The sequence below is a fragment of the Varroa destructor genome, unplaced genomic scaffold, assembly GCF_002443255.2.
Source record: "Varroa destructor unplaced genomic scaffold, Vdes_3.0 BEIS01000003.1, whole genome shotgun sequence".
Lineage (NCBI taxonomy): Eukaryota > Metazoa > Arthropoda > Arachnida > Mesostigmata > Varroidae > Varroa > Varroa destructor.
The window spans coordinates 23,962,446-23,978,760 of NW_019211456.1; the positions used below are offsets into that span (position 1 = coordinate 23,962,446).

The 16,315-nt window shown below is 39.2% G+C and overlaps 1 protein-coding gene across 1 annotated transcript; it reads left to right on the top strand.

Annotated features, from left to right (window-relative positions):
* The first annotated feature begins 11,133 nt into the window (after positions 1 to 11,133).
* LOC111246922 (uncharacterized) lies at positions 11,134 to 16,263 on the top strand. The gene is made up of 3 exons (XM_022797316.2): positions 11,134 to 12,193; positions 13,888 to 14,186; positions 14,429 to 16,263. Exons 1-3 carry the CDS (start codon positions 12,182 to 12,184, stop codon positions 14,556 to 14,558), a joined length of 441 nt encoding a protein of 146 aa, XP_022653051.1. The 5' UTR covers positions 11,134 to 12,181; the 3' UTR covers positions 14,559 to 16,263.
* Positions 16,264 to 16,315: the final 52 nt, after the last annotated feature.

Sequence of the window (16,315 nt, forward strand, 5' to 3'; positions counted from 1 at the left end):
TGTATCTGATACACTTGGTCCAGCAAGCATAATATTTATTTACTTAGTTGGCACAAAAATATTTCTCTAGTTCTTACGTGACCTGTTTCATGGTGTTCAAATAAAGGTGATTTTAAGTTGACATATATTGTATTTCACCGCTTGTAAGTCTGACTCTGCAACAGCGATCGTACCAGGCGCCAGTTTCACCGCTATCTACTATTATTTTCTATATCGTCATTGTAAATATTTATCGAGTACCTATACTACAGCAGAGGGCGTTTCAGGCCTATGATGTTATATTATATATACATCACAAACATGCTAAATGAATTATATTCATGAAAAGATTTTTTTATGGCGACCGCAAGTAGAAGAAAGTTGTGGCTCGCGGTAGAGTAGGCTATTGTAGATCAGCATGCTTGAGGCTTAGAGTATCTATTGTTGCCGTCAGAAGACCATGACGCACCTCTTTCTCTAATCGATAGCTCGCCAGGGCTGTAGCCTTTATAATGGCATCCAATATTAGAAGCCCGAATGCCGTAAAACGCTAGACAGGACAATTTCGCGTAGCGTGACAAACGATTGAGCATGTTTATTACAAGTGGTCGCCGCTAAACGGTCGTAAGACGTAAACATGTTAGTGGACCGCTGCGCAGAATCCAGCGTGTCCTTCGATAATATTGTTCAAGATCTGTTCGGCGGTAAACTACGGGCCGAAGTGATGAATTGTTTGAGTCTCCCCTGCATAGCACCTCTGGCTTCACAGCGATCTTTAACAATCTAAATAAACGACTATATATTTCAAGCCATCAGAGCTGATAAGTGGTTTCATAATGCCATTGTCTCTGCCCTTCCAACCTTGTCTTATCTCTTACTAAGTGGACAGTAATTTGAACAGCTGTACAAAACCAGGTGTTTTTAGCTGGCGTTACAATCAAGAAGAAAAATGGCGAATTACTAAGAGTTTGAACACTGTTAATGTTTAGAAGTAAGAGGTAAATGAATCATCAATTTCCAACTAACTATCTAGTTTTTCAGAGTTTAACGCCAGCGACAAAGCCTAAGCTCGATCAAAATTGTGAAAGCGACTTGACCATTAAACCTCGAGACTAGGCAGCTATGTATTTCTCCGATTCCTGTTTGATCCTAAATGTTTGGAGATAAACCCAGACGTAAAACGTAAAATCTACCGTAACCGTACAAAGGCCATGTTTTCCAACAAAGTATGAAGCACACCCTGTATTGAACGAATTTCCTTTTTGTTATATGAAATACATTGGTAAACACGCTTCTACATTCCTGCACTAATTTTATGACAGTCTTTCAATATTTACTTTAAGAACTGTAGCTCATGTCCAAGAGTTGTTTTTTTTTTCGCTATTCTTGCCGCCGCGTATTACAGTTACGATTAAGTATACAATAACCATTGTTTATTTAGAAAAAATATTACACATATATAGATACATACATAAACACGTTTCGTTAAATCGAAAAACGCAAATTGAATTAGGAGTCGACAAATAGGTACAGATCCTCGACAGTAACACCAAATTTACTATATATTTACATAGTTGTCGGCTACGTTTATCGCCTTTTCCTGTAGAACTAGACGAAATTTTCACAGATATATTTTCATTGACGTGTGATAAGATCAAGTATAATAGTATTATGGCAATATTCTGACATTGTTCTAAACAAGCATAGGTAGCTGGTCGGTGTTGTGCTATTGTTGTATGCTGAGCTTAACTCTGGCTATATAAAACAGGAAGCTCACTTAATGTTCATTCGTATGGATAGGGTTCAATGCAAGTCAGACTACTACTATTGTTTCTTTACGACTTGCCCATGATGCAGTCTCCCTGTTTCTGTGTACGTTAGTGCTATTCTCTTCATTTGATACTGCCAGCACTATCGTAGTTATTGTATCGTTGTTTGTGGTACTCGATGTTGATTTTCTTGCCTTTTGCTTGACTGTACACAGGCATTACAGAAAAAAATTGCAGGCCAAATGTGTCGAGATAACAATTTGGGATAGTGACATGGCGGTTTCATCCGAAGTAGCCATAGCAGTCGCGTTGGTTCGATCCATCGTCTGCATAGCCTCCGCTGTGAGTCTGACGTACCCCATCAGTGGCATATGCAGCGTGTTCGACTTTATTCACGTTTATCCGGATCAGGACCTTCACTATTTTAGAGGTATGCATAAAAATAATACAGTATCAGCAGTGGCAGTAGCAGCGGCAATATAATCAATATCAACAGCACCAGCAACAAATGGGTCTGGTGTTTGCGCTGACTGACAAGGACGCTTATGATCCTGGCTGACGTTCCAGGTTGTGCGAAAGAGGCTTCTTTCCCAGTTCCACGAAAGAGATGCAACAGAAGAAGCCAAGCCAAAAGAATCCGTTCGATTTAGCCAAATAACTGTTGAGCTATGGTTGTGATTGATTTGAAAATCGGGCTGGCAATAGAAGTGCACTAAATCGGGTGGCGGTTATTTCCCGATGCTGTCGTTGATCACGTTTGTAGTGACCGTGGTGCTAATAAAATTTGGATGACCTTTGTCCCGACAGCAGTTTTTTTTGTTTTCTGAACAAATTAGCAAAGGCCGAACTATGAAGAACATTAATGCTAACTAATCAGATTCATATGTTTATGAATTGGTTAACAAAACGATTACAATTATTCTCCAAGCACTTCGGCACAATTGTATTGAAGTAAGTTGAATACTAATGTGAAGCTGCCAGCCCCAGTCTTCTTCCATAATGCAATTCTTTTATTTAATAGAGAAACTGAAATTACCTCAGCCATTTAGAGCCGATATTAGACCTAAGGAGGCCAAAGTCTAGATGTTCCTGTCACAAGAAGCTAGACATTTTTCTAATAATGTTATATCGTAATTATCTTTTTTAATTGATAATAATAATTATAATGTTTGTGGAGACTGAAGAGGGTTAGTTCCGAATTCGAACAGACTAAGTCGAAATTGGTACTGTTGCTTTATAAAAGTCTTAAGAGCAAAAACAGGTCATATTCAAGTTATAAGATCTCGCCTACCTAACTTGTTTACTAATTACAAATTTGAATACGACGATTGTATGATTAAATTGAAAAAAAAAACAATATTGAGAATATGTGAATGTTTTCTATAGAAATTAGCTTTTGCGATAGGAGCTTGTTTGGATATGGACGGCATACCCAGATTTCCACAACCTATGACGCATGTCCCATGTCATGGACATATGGTTCGTTCCGTATTCGCCAAAGGTGTAATGATGCCCATAATTCCCTAAACAATCGTCTCAAAGTCCTCACGTTATTTCCGCAAAACGTTTTTGCCAGTCTTCATTGAGACTGAAGAGTGAGCATAAAGGAGATATTTTAAGTAGCCACCTCAACATATCATTCCCATATTTAGATATCACACCTGCAATATTCATATTTGCAAAATTATTGTACTTTGTTCCAATAAGTACAACGTAACCTTTCGGCCGCAGTTAAGTGCAGCATGGAGTTTTTCGGCAGTTCTGATTCGCTGGGCGCCGATTCAAACGACATCAAGTGATGTTGAAGTATCGAGTCATTGTGACAGCATCTCCTAATATGTTTTCGCAAGAACAACTGTCATTTGTCGGTGGGGAGAGTTGTGTCGGTGAATGGCCCTAAAGCCCATCCTGGGAACGCGCTGACATCTGAAGACTGGAAAGGTGCTACATAGTGGACCGTAACACACGAAATGGCACATGACGGTGAAAGATTCGATTGGTGGAAAAACAGAATTACTTCTTTAGAACTGCGAAGAAGGTCTTAGTCTTATTAAGTAATCTAAAAATGGTAATTTTATATTGTTGAAAAACTTTCACAGCGTTTGCCAAGAGTCACCTTCGATAGGTAGTACTTTTTTTGTAATTTATAGGGTCTATATATATATATATATATATATATATATATATATATATATACATTTACAGACGGCTTGGATGGAATGGCTAAAGAAGCTTGGTTTCTTTTAGAAGGATTTTCAAGCTACAAAGTAAACTTTGGTTTTTCCCTCGACAAACAATTAATTCCACTTCAATTCAATCCGACGCAGCAAAGTCTGTTTTTATTCTATTACATGGAGTATCTTTTAACCTATTTTCGTAAAGGTTAATTATCAATTATTTCTAGACTATGTTGACCAACCACATGAGAAAAGCTTATTGCTTAGGTTGTTGGGTAGAGACACTTAGGATAGATGAACTGTGAGCTTTCAAGAGCTAAGCTGATGTCAACCGGCCTCTTTTCAATATCTTTGACTTAAATTACGTGCGCCAAGCTTGTAGCAGGCCTCTGAATGTAGTCTTATAATTCGTGTTCAGTTTGTAAAGGCTCAAGCGATGCAACCGATTGTGTATGTGTGTGTACTGCTCGAACTGATGAAGACCGAGTTGCAAAAACGTCGTCCGACGACTGGCTTATTACTACCCGTTGGACGAAACAACCACCAAAGGTGGACGCTAAGATGCGGCGCCATTTAACCCCTTTACTGTCATTATATTTAATGGCTTAATCAAAATGTTCTAATGTCTAGAATAATCGTGATTTCATTTTACTATTATTTAATTGTAGGTATATTGTTAGACGGTTCGCAATAGATGAATAAACACTCGAGCATAACTCAAGCCGTACGATACGTATCTGACGGTAACGTGCTGCATAAAAAATATTTCGAGACCTGCAAAGCAAGCCCAATGGAGTACAGTTACTTTTGTATCTCTAATAGTTGCCATGGCTGAACCCCTCTCAGCAAAAATGACGAGGTCTGTTGTACTCTATTCTGTTGAAATTCCCTGCGATTACCTACGGTGCCTATACAGATACATAACAATCTGTTATGTTGTTTGACGAATTTCCACTAGCGCGTTTATTTTAAGCAAACGTAAAAAGCGTTCGTAAAGCGTAAAAAGGACGCATAGGATGGCCGCGGTGAGCAACTGCAATGCGGTAACTAGGTTGCGCCGGCCGTCAGCTGTCGTTTTTTCATACTATTGTTGTATCCGGTTGATGGACTGAAGAAACAAACTGAAGTTTGGAATTGGGCGCTGTATGAGGATCACGATTCTGCTAAAAACCATTTTTAGCGATCCGTAAATGAATCATTAGTTAATAGTTGTTCTCGTTTAGTACTTTTACCGTGATTCTGCGATCACTCTTCAAGTATAGCAAACAAACATGACATACGTGTTTCAACGTGAATTAATGTGTAATAAAACCCTACCAGAGCTAGGAGTTAGCCCATGATTCCAAAATAACCCTTTTAAAATCAACACAAATTCCTTTTCCAAATATTCATTTGTCTGTTAGATAAGGGCTCTTAACCAACGAATCCTAAGAAATACAGACTTTCGCTTCGGATAATTAGAATCGATATTAGAATAAGTGCTAAATTACTATAATGAAGATGTATATTTCTAAGATGTTTGACAAAGCCGTATTGAAGATACTTAAATTGTACGTGGATTTTCGATGCCATATGTTCTGCATACTGAATACATTGACCCAACAAGTAATATGTAGAAGTGAGTAGTTACCGAAAGCGCGATCATCGCTATCTGAAATATGCACATCTACATGATGGCTATTCGTACTCGAAACAGCCAATAGAACTATATCGTTTATTTATTGGTTTGTGTGATGCTATTTTCCGTGGTTATGTATTATGGTGGTGACCTAAGTCGAACCTGGACATAAACGTGCGGTTCGTTCCGTGCTGGGAGCCAACCGCTTCATGGGACGCTTAACGGCGGCGTAAGAACTCGGAACACTTAGTAGCTGCCAAATTGACACTGATGCAACGGAATCATGTTCACGCGGTAAATCAAACCTTCGCCAAACAAGTGTTCCGCCAATCAGATTGAAATACGCGAGAACGTTAAAATATGGTACACAAACGTTTTTACTGGCAATAATTAGCAGTGATCTCTGGCGCATGCCGAAGATAAGGACACGCAAAATACGGTTCTAGAAATCGATTTCGTGACTAAGTAATTTTTAGCGTAATATCTTCAGAAGTAAACCTGAAACGATTCAACCGATGACCCGGAGCTATATTGGTCCTTTTTGGTGACTCTAAATCTCTAAGTATGCACACAACTATCTTTCAGGTCTTTTATTTATTATGAGCTTTGTAGTATCACGCAAATAAGTGTAAATTGCCTTAGTTGCGTTACAACATGAATAGTTAGAATAATTAGATTTCTCTTTGAAATCAACTACTTACGGAAGTAATAAAGGAAAACATGGTTAAGAAATCTTGTTTTCTAGAGAATGCAATGGCTTCTACGGAATTGGAGCACTGTTTCTTCCAAGGCTCTAATCGCTCACATAAAAAAAATAGCTGTGAGAAGTCTTTTCAGAATATACGAACAGAATACACCAAGTCTAATATACCAACCAATTTATATATATATATATATATTTTTTTTTTATATGTACCAACTTATTACAGAGATAGCTGCTGTAAAGACATTTCGACCGTGATCGTGATGCCTAGAAATTAAGGACTGTCCGTGGTGGTAAGTAGTTGTATGGCAACACAGGGCCAACAAGAATCAGCAGGAAAGTTGCTCCTGTGAAACGAAAGTTCCCTCGACAGCTGAGGGTGAATTTTAGAGGTATAAGAAACTTCTGGAAGAATTCTAAGAATGGTTGACGAGAAAGTTTTATAGCATCTGCTCATCATCGTACATAATACCTGAATCTGGTCTCAGTCTTATTACTTTGACCAGCAACCGCTGGTGAACATCTAGACAAGTAAACAAATGCAAGTATTTGATGAAAACATTGATCGAAGAGAAATCTTGTTTGAGTGACATGAATCTCCCGAAATAAAGATTATTATGGAGCGTTGAAGTATCATCTCATGGAACCTGGAAAAAGACGGCAAAGAAAAAATTTGATGGCAAGTAGGACATTCTGCATAGATATACTTCACCAATTTTATGAAGATAGGCAAAACGACATTCCGATATTCACCCGTTCGTTGCAAAGACTTCTACTAAAGCGATTTATATTAAATATGTGAGAGGAGTCGGCCAATGCTTTTATTCAGTTAACTATACACGAGATCGGAGATCCCTACAGATAGGACGTAACAACATCAAACAAACAATCCATATACACAAACCTTTATCTGAACGACCTGTCATCCTGTGTTATACGGTGTTCGTAAAAATACGACTTTTTTGTAAGATTTCTAAATTTCGTAACTGCGCGTAAGTAATCAGGGTGAACGTTCGATAGGCCCAGCTAAGGAGAAGACTTCTTCACTGAGACATCTAAATGCAACATTATATGGGGCAAATGAATATGCTGTAATACAATTTATAATGACAGTGTCCTAAGATATTCCTCAACATTCGTTATCGTATTGTAAGGCAAGTATGACTGTGCGCGAATTTACAGCTGAACTTAAACTTTAAGTAGCCACTAGAATTTTTTTCAAAGCTCTGCTCGCGTGTGGCGCTGCGATCCAATAAAGGGTGATAAACAGCGAACAGAAATTGAGCTGCTCTATCCGCCAACGAATCGTGGCGCATTGCTACGTTTGACCAAGAGACGTTTATTATTATTTTTTTATTCTTTGTTGATCAACGACTTCAGTTTCTTATGATTTCGCTTCTTGCACCTGCAACCACGATGAAGATGTGGCGCGCGCTACGTGATAGAAAAATCAATGGGATTCTTTTATGTGCACAATAGCCTAGGTAACTTATTTCTAATTTGGTTTTTATCGTTAAAGGATAGCTATCGCCAATAGAGACTTCGATCGTTCCGTGGTGAATTGCAGTACACTGCATTTTTTGCGTTTGTCATTGGTAAGAGCGACGACCAAGTCCGCTTCTTCTTTCTAGTGATTTTTAGACACTATTCAAATACGCGCTTATTTGTACAAATGAATGACTCTGTGATTTCGTGCACACGACCTGTAAGGTTTGCTTCGCAGACGTTTTTTTTTTGGTGATTTGCTCTCGTTGCGACTATCCGTGCTGCCGCTGCTACTGCAGTTAATATCACTGTTGAAGGACAAATCGAAACGAGCTTGTCCACGTGGAGGTCACTAACTATGGGTTCATTGAGACTTTGATTTTTATCAACAGTTTTATAGTGTTCGATATTACGAATCATATTGCTCATTGTGCTCGTACACGAAAACTGCTACACACATGCTCAGACCTCATGGTCGCAGAGCTAGTAATTGCATTATAATTGGCAATACCAGTAAGCATGACACGGTTTGCGGAGATGCCCAATAGCTGAAGAATAACCATATTGCTTTCACATTGGAAAACCTATTTCCCCGCGCGGTTTTTTTTCTCTAGAGCCAAAGAAGAATGATTCAGGTGTAGATAGCTTCACAGAAACGCCAAGGATGTAAGCGGTCATTTTTTTTTTAACAAAATGCTGCATAAACCACTTAGATCGTTAATAAGGATTTACTTTTCGTAAAAACAATTCGTGTGGGCAAGATGCCAGTTTGAGTGAAGGATTGAACTAAAAAAGCTTGCTCTTTGCCCGTTTAGGCCATCGGTTAGAGTTGTAGATCTCTAGTTACGCAGTGATCTGGAAAGTTACATTTTGTTAGATAAACAAACAGACACTTACATATATCTGCGTCACGATATTGTTAAAAAACTGATAGCAAAGAAGAAAAATTGTAGCTTAATATCTTTGACAAATTATGACAGATACTATGTTCTTCTGTGCCAAGAACATACTTTCAACATGTGGCTTTTTTGAACGTATCGGTCCTTATGGCTTCCTGTGATTTTAATATCGTCGATCATATATAATTGTAATCTGTAACTTAATTAAATTCTAGTAGAAAGTGTAGGTTATTCGCTTTGTAGGAAGGTTGTCAAAATCAATGTGGTGCTATTGAATTATCTGCAGGTGATTTATATGAGTGGGAGAATATTTGACATGAGAAACCGTTACCGAAATTGACCGACAGGTATCTTTGAAGGTCATCTAGGCTTCAGGATCGGTTCGCACCTTTGTGACTGTTTAGGCTAACGCCCATCAAACGAATATTTTAGACCGTCAGAGGAGCCCGAAGAGTCGTATCGGTGTGTGAATAACTTATTATATATGATTTCTAGCTTAATCACAGCCAGCATCGGTTAAACAAAGGTATTAATTACACCAATTTCGGTTTTCTGAAACAGACCAGAGCTGAGTCACGAATGACGAGGTCTTAATCTTGTATAAGCTAGTGGCTGCCGCTAGCAAATCCAAAACGGCTTGAACTTTCCCAAAATATGAAAGTCTCAGTTAGGCACGCACGACCATTGCCAGGTCAAGGACGCTTTGGTTTCTAAATTTTTCGGACAACATTTTCAGTGACAACGCCAGCGTTTCGCGTATTTGGTACACCCACACAAAAACATCGAGAGAAATCTTTAGGTGTTAGTCAATAATTAATAAGTGATTTTTTAAGATATGTGATAGTTGAACCTTGCACAGTATAGCACTAAATTTGAACTCTACTAATTCTCGTCTAGGATTGCGATCTTATAATATCGATACGGTGTTGGCTTTTTTATCATTGTCAGGAAGGAAGCAGTAGCGGCCTTTTAGAACAGTTGAAATGCTTCCATTGAATGGCTGTGTATTTGTGCAGAACGAAACAGTAGAGCTACAGTACATAACAATTTTTTTGTTAAAAGATATTGACCATCAACTTTATTTAAGACATTTGAAATGCCTCCGTCTGTTTCTAACATTACTTTTTCTTCAACTAAATAAATAATGCTATCAATTTCAAGATGTTTTACATGCTTTCTAATTTGAGCGGCATACCAACGAACACTAATTAAACGTTTCTTTTAAGACATTCGTTTCATCAATATAGAGAGCTCGTTTAAGACTGCGATAGCGAATTCTAATATGGTGTTATCTGTAATTTCAGCCAATGGCTTGACTTCAACGTATCGCTTCATATAAGTAATGTTTAGTGAAAAATTTAAAAAGAGTTGTGCAACCTTTGTACGAGTATCGATGTTTAGCCGTTGATGTTACTGCTTTAAACTCAAATCCAGCCTCGTGGGCTGTTCACAGGTTGTTTTAAATGGTAGTGTCAATTCATTATTTGCAACGCTCTAGATTTTTTCGACATGTACGTATGTATTAGTGGCGCCGTTACATGGTTGTTGTTGTTATTATAATCAAGTCAATGAAAAATGTCGAGATTAGCTAACTCAAGTTGCTTCAGCTCAAAATTAAATCAAAGTCAAAATAGTTGCTTTTAGAGAATTTATGAATAATTGACTACCTGCTAATTTGAATCATAATATGCCAGCAAGTTCTGCCTATTTTAAGTGACCACACGGGGTTATCCCGATAAGAAGATGATGATACCTTGGTTTCATGGTCCCGTGAATAACCATCCATGGGAGAAAAAGGTTAAATCTTTATTGTTAAGAAGCGGAGATAGATCATTTAAACGCACCTACCACTAGCACTATTGTGAGCCACTGGAAATAATTTTATCTATCATATAGCAACGAAGGCCATATCTACATATATACGCACGCAAGCCCACACAGACACTCATCCAACATGCTATTAGAGTTTTTCTGCGGCACTGGCTTCCCAACTACTCGTATCTAATATAAATAGTCAGTAAAACAGCCAGAAGAATTCACAGCCTTTTCTTCTTCACTTTTACTACTGCTGCTTGAATATTTATTACAATTATTTTTGAAATATATATATCACCATATGTTATATGTATTTTGATTGCCGCGTTATTACGATAACTATATAATGAAAGTATTATAAGAAGAATTTTACTGTAGTACCTAATTCTTTTGTTGACCAGTTTTGCGTGTGATTTTTTTCCCGTTTCTCACGGTTGTTGGCTCACTGAGTGTGGCTATTGTCCGATGATGACAGACGAGTCAACTGTGATAACGCGAACGCCATTAGTTAGGCCGTGTCCAGCATATCTTCTTATCAGCCACTGCTACGGACAGAAGATCGTATGGTCATTGTTGAATAAATTTGATGGAGGGCCACCTTCTAGGCTTCTTGTGAACTGGTGGTCGTAATAGCAACAGCAGAATGGTGTTCCGACCTTGTCAGGCCGATTTGCCCCCTGCCCTTCCTCCTCCTCCTACTCCTCCTCCTCCCTCATTTCGGACCACGACAACCACCTCCGACCCCATCTGATCTTTACTACTGCGCAGGACACGTTTGCTTTGTCTAGTGACAAGGCTAGCTTCTAGTTTCTTTCCAACAAACTGGCAGCTTTACGCATTTATGAGAGGGCTCGCCGCATCATCAAACGCTGTCGCGTTCATTGAAAGCATGGAGATGAGTAGGTAAGCTATAGTTGGGGGCAAAAGACATTACAATAAACATTACTTCGATGGTAAGGGAGGAGTTGCAAGATAAACAGGAGAAAAAAGCGAAAGAAAAAACAACAAGATCAACAAAAACAAGGTAATGATTATTTGCCTGTTATCGATAGCGTGCACGATGGGCTTGATATATTACGAATCTGTTTGTTGATATGAAGCTTTGTATGCCCGCGTGTCATCTGTAAGCACACATCAACCTCCTACCCACCCTCGTGCTTTTCCTAGCGAGCTGCTGATGTGGTAACATCGTCTCTAGCAGTCAATCTACCCCGCTTTTTCAATGCGTTGCTTTAGCCCATCGCTGGCGACAACTGAGCTATATCGCTGTCGCGGTTCTCGTGCCGCTGGGTATGCTGACGGCGCACCAGTGGGGGCGCTGCTGTCGACCCTTTGACGGATGTACAAGGTCACGGGACTATTTAAGCTCTGTACGAATACCTCACGGAATCTAAGAAGTCATGTTCGTCTACCGATTAGGTCATCAGACACTAACGAAAACCACTTAACGGATTTATTATCGACCTTTGTGTTTTGTTCTTAACAAAGTTAGAGGTAATTATTTTGCTGTGCTCATTCAACTTTCTACGTGAATGGTCTTTGCCGAGTGGAAAGTTAAGGCCAGAGCCACGTGCTTTCACCGCGTGAAACCAGGCGCAGAAAAGAAGTTTAAAGTTTAATGTGGCTGTAAACGCTTTTGGATGGCAGTGCAGTTGCTCGAGTTCGTCTGAAGAAAAAAGCTTGTTAGTGTGCTTCGGAACAAGTGCCATACGTACAACGCTGTTAGGCGAAACGTGATGAAGTTCCTCGTAAGTGTTAAGATGCTAATACGTTGGTAATGCGCTGTGAATGTCACAGTAGTGATTAACGTCACAGCTATTTAACTTACTTCGAGTGGGGAGACAAGTATGAAATTAAAAGTCTTTGAATGTGTAGAAAAAGTACTCGCACATCCATATTCAGAGGATTCCACGTTGAATCTTGACTCGCCTTTCTCTGTTGGCAACTTTTAAAGACCTACCGCGCCCGCAGTATCTGTTTAAGTTGAATAGTTACCATTAGAAATGTGAGATAGTAGTTTACTCTGCGCTAGAATAAAAAATCGCATTTGAGATGGTCGAGATTCGAAACCCGCTGTAGACAACTTTTGCTTTGTGATGTAAGGACAGAAGTACCCCACATTAATTTTAAAGCATTCAAATCCAGATGTAGCAGCATGATAGATTGTGCTCGCACACTCTGTTAAAATTTCTGCACCTTGTGTACGCATTTAAAACTCGTCTGCTTTTTAGGCAGGACATTGCGGCGGGCAGTCGTTCTTCTCGTCCCCCGTAAGGCGTTTTGTATCATGTGGTGATTTTTCAAGAAAATAATCCCATTTAGCCTTGAGTTAGCTTAACTAATGTCGATCATAGGTATCACTTCGATCTCATAAAAACAATCACCGAAATTAGTTATCTTGATTAGTCGATATATGCTTGAAGCTTTTATGTGAGAAGAGTATTCCGGATTATTATAGAGTGACTTGTCAGTTACCTTTTTTCGTCATAAGATGCGCAAGTTTAATATGTTGCTCTACCGCCCTGAGAAGCTTGTCGAGTATTTTGTGTTAGAAATGATATTTAGAAGAGTTGTTCTGTCGAGAAAATCCTTATCTTACCTAATACTGTAACACAAAGTGTTCTTACCAATGTTCGAACGACTGCATCTCCGGCTTATCTGCGGGGCTCTGTTATACAGTAAATACACATTGATAAAAAAAGCATCATAATGCGCAGCTTTATGAAGTTGATATGGCCGTCCTGCTGCATAATTGAATAATATTAGAACTACAATTCGTCGTATCAATTCCAAGCTGTCTGAACTCTGATAGGGGAATACATCATTTAGTGAAACGTTATATACAAGAATTTGTACATACGTACAATTTGCTTTGATCTACAGTCGCATATACTGATTACTCATGCCGATCATTGAGTAATTACGAACTCATTTATCTTTGACTCATTAAATATAAGCTTTTATACGTATGAACAAAAACTGCAATGCTATGGCGTATTTTTCGAGGGAGGGCTCTTAAATCGAATTCAACGTATAGCCGGATGCGATGGTAAGAAAGATGAGAAAAAATATATAAATCCACTATACTTTTTGTATTAGCCAGAGTAGGAGAATCCGCAGTGAATTCAGGGTTAGCGCGCTAATTATTCAAACACAAACACCTATATTTCAACTAGCGTAAGCTTGCTTTTTTAGCTTCACGTAACTTTTGCCCCCTATCCTGTGTAGTTATATCGAATTTACGACGATCTTTTATAACGTTGTCCTCAGACCTGGTCGTTCAGTCCACATTTATAATCATTATCGTCGTAACAGATATGTGGACGTATTAACTAAGGCTAAGGCCAGTAGGAAATATGGTTTTAAAAAGCATCATTTAGCCTGATAAAATACATAAGTTCGAATGTTTGTTTTGTTTTGTTTCTTTTTTGGAACTTTATAGATCGTTATCGTCTGTTTGACAATCGGCATCCACGCAGGTTTCCCAAAGGGCAGTGGTCAGGATGGTGGCTTCTCGGGAGGGTTTGGGAGAAACTACGGAGGGGGTTTCAGCGGGAGCCGTGGTGGCGGTGGCAGACATAGCAGACAGCAGCAGAAGGGGGCGATCCTTCTTGTGAAACAATCGCCAGACAGCCACAGAGGTGGCGCGGGCCGCTCTTTAACTGTTTCCGGGCCGACACACGTCGTGCGAACGATCCATCATATTCAGCGAGTCGATAATGGTGGCCAGGTTCTCGTCAGGTACATATGGGTACATAATAAAATGTTCATGTATTCATCCCTACTGATTTATGGATACGTTACCTGTCACGTACGCATACAGGGTGCCGAAGAAAAGAAAAACAGAAATTGTTATTTGCGATAATCCAATTGTCTGTATGCTATTATTGTTACTCCTATGTAGGTGACTTATGCAAGACTCATGAGACACCAGTTATCAGTTTACTGGCTTTTTCAATTTCGACTTTTTTTTTTTTTTACAGAAGTGGCGGTAGTAGCGGAAAACAAAGCGCTGAACCTAAATACCTATTGCTAATCAAAACAGATCAGGCCTCGCATGGCCGCGGAGTTCAACGACAGCAACGACACATGCAGCAGCGGGGTGGATGGTAGATCGTGATGTATCCGGGTGACAGCAACGATAGTGTAGTGTCCTGTTGACTGCCCGTGATAGCCTGGTGGGTAACGTATTCAGTCGCTATTCTCAGGAACACGTGGTCGGACATGCGAGCATAGATACATAACACTTCGTTTTATACCGGGTGCCAGCCGTCTTCAGCCGGGAGTGCTTAGCAGCGACGCCAGACGTAAAATTCGAAACATTTAGACATTTTCTTGGGGGAACTGAGTGGTTTTAGCATCTTGTAAAGTCTCTGCCGGTCGTTTTTATCCAAAGTCAGTTCTAAAATGTGCCTAGCTAGGTCACCGTTTATAGGACTCAGCCTGCTGCGCAGCACTATACTGGCGTATGGCTACGATCCGTAAGTGCAAAAAACACTTGACTGTGTAGATACTGTTGCTGTTACGACGCCCTAAACTAGATGATACTTGTCTAGCGACAGAGGGGATAACAGGTACGAGGTGAACGAAACGCGAGAGATAGAAGAGCATGATCGATGGAGCAGATCTCGCTAGAAACGTGCACCTGAGTTTGCTTGCTTATTAGAACGATGTACCTGAATATGAACGAAACAATAGGTTTCAGCTACATGAAAAATTCGTTTTCATTATGTCGCAGTTAGACCAACTTGATAAGCTAGAAATTCATTGAATAAGAGCCAAAGTGATATGGACCATAGAGGCCATTCAGGTCACTGGAGCAAATACACTTAGACAGCAGAAAAGCGAGAGGATCCTGTTTTCTACTGAGGTACTAGCACTCATAATAAAAGCCAAGAGATTATTTATCTCAATACAACATCTCGCGACAGAACTGATAGTTTAACTTTTGTAAATGCTTATAGATGGTGACTGAACGTTTCAAATATGTAAACGTACTAATGTGCACTCATCGTCAGATCGATCAGTGGATCACGAGACGCAAACGCGAACGGAAACAGCCATGTAAATAACAAGAATAATAATTTGGGAAATTGGTTCGCGAATGGCAACACATTCATATCGCTTATACCCTGTAGAAGCCGATGATTAGAATGACCCAATATCGGATCTCCTACTTTTACCCCCCCCCCCCCCCTGTGCTGTTGTGTCAATACTTTGTGTAGAGAAAATTGGGTTTATAAATGGTCTACAGTGATATATCATCATCTGCTTCTATTATGAAAATCATAATAACAATAGATAGTAGTGCAATAAGCAAAAATAAACACAATTTAAATTTGACAGGTACCTTCAGAAGTATGAATAATCAGGAGATTTTTCCTTTTTTTATAGTTTTATGTGACGGAGAATTTCATCAACGTTGATTGATTGAGCAAAGGCGATTAAGTGTATCTTGACGCAATGTGTTTAGAGCTTTTAATATTGCAGAAGAGGGCTTCCAATTTATTTGATTGTTAAATAGTTTCATTTTTCTATATTAGAGTCTAAATTTTTACAATATCGCAACGGACCGAAAGCGATAGCGCCGTCCGTGGCCGTTATCATGTGCGCTATAACCTGGATTTAAATTCTGCTAACGATAATATTATGACTCTATTAGATCGAGGTGATAGGAGTACAGGTAGATGCCAACGATAACTCAACGCAGCCGAGAAGTTATTTGATTTCATTGCCATAGATACGATATGCAAACGAGTAATGAAGACGAGTTTTCGGCCCAGTTTTGGGCAACAATAAAGTTTATTCTTATTTTTTACTTTTTTTTTTCTTTATTATTTCTAGATAGTAATTAAAATGTTTACTATCAG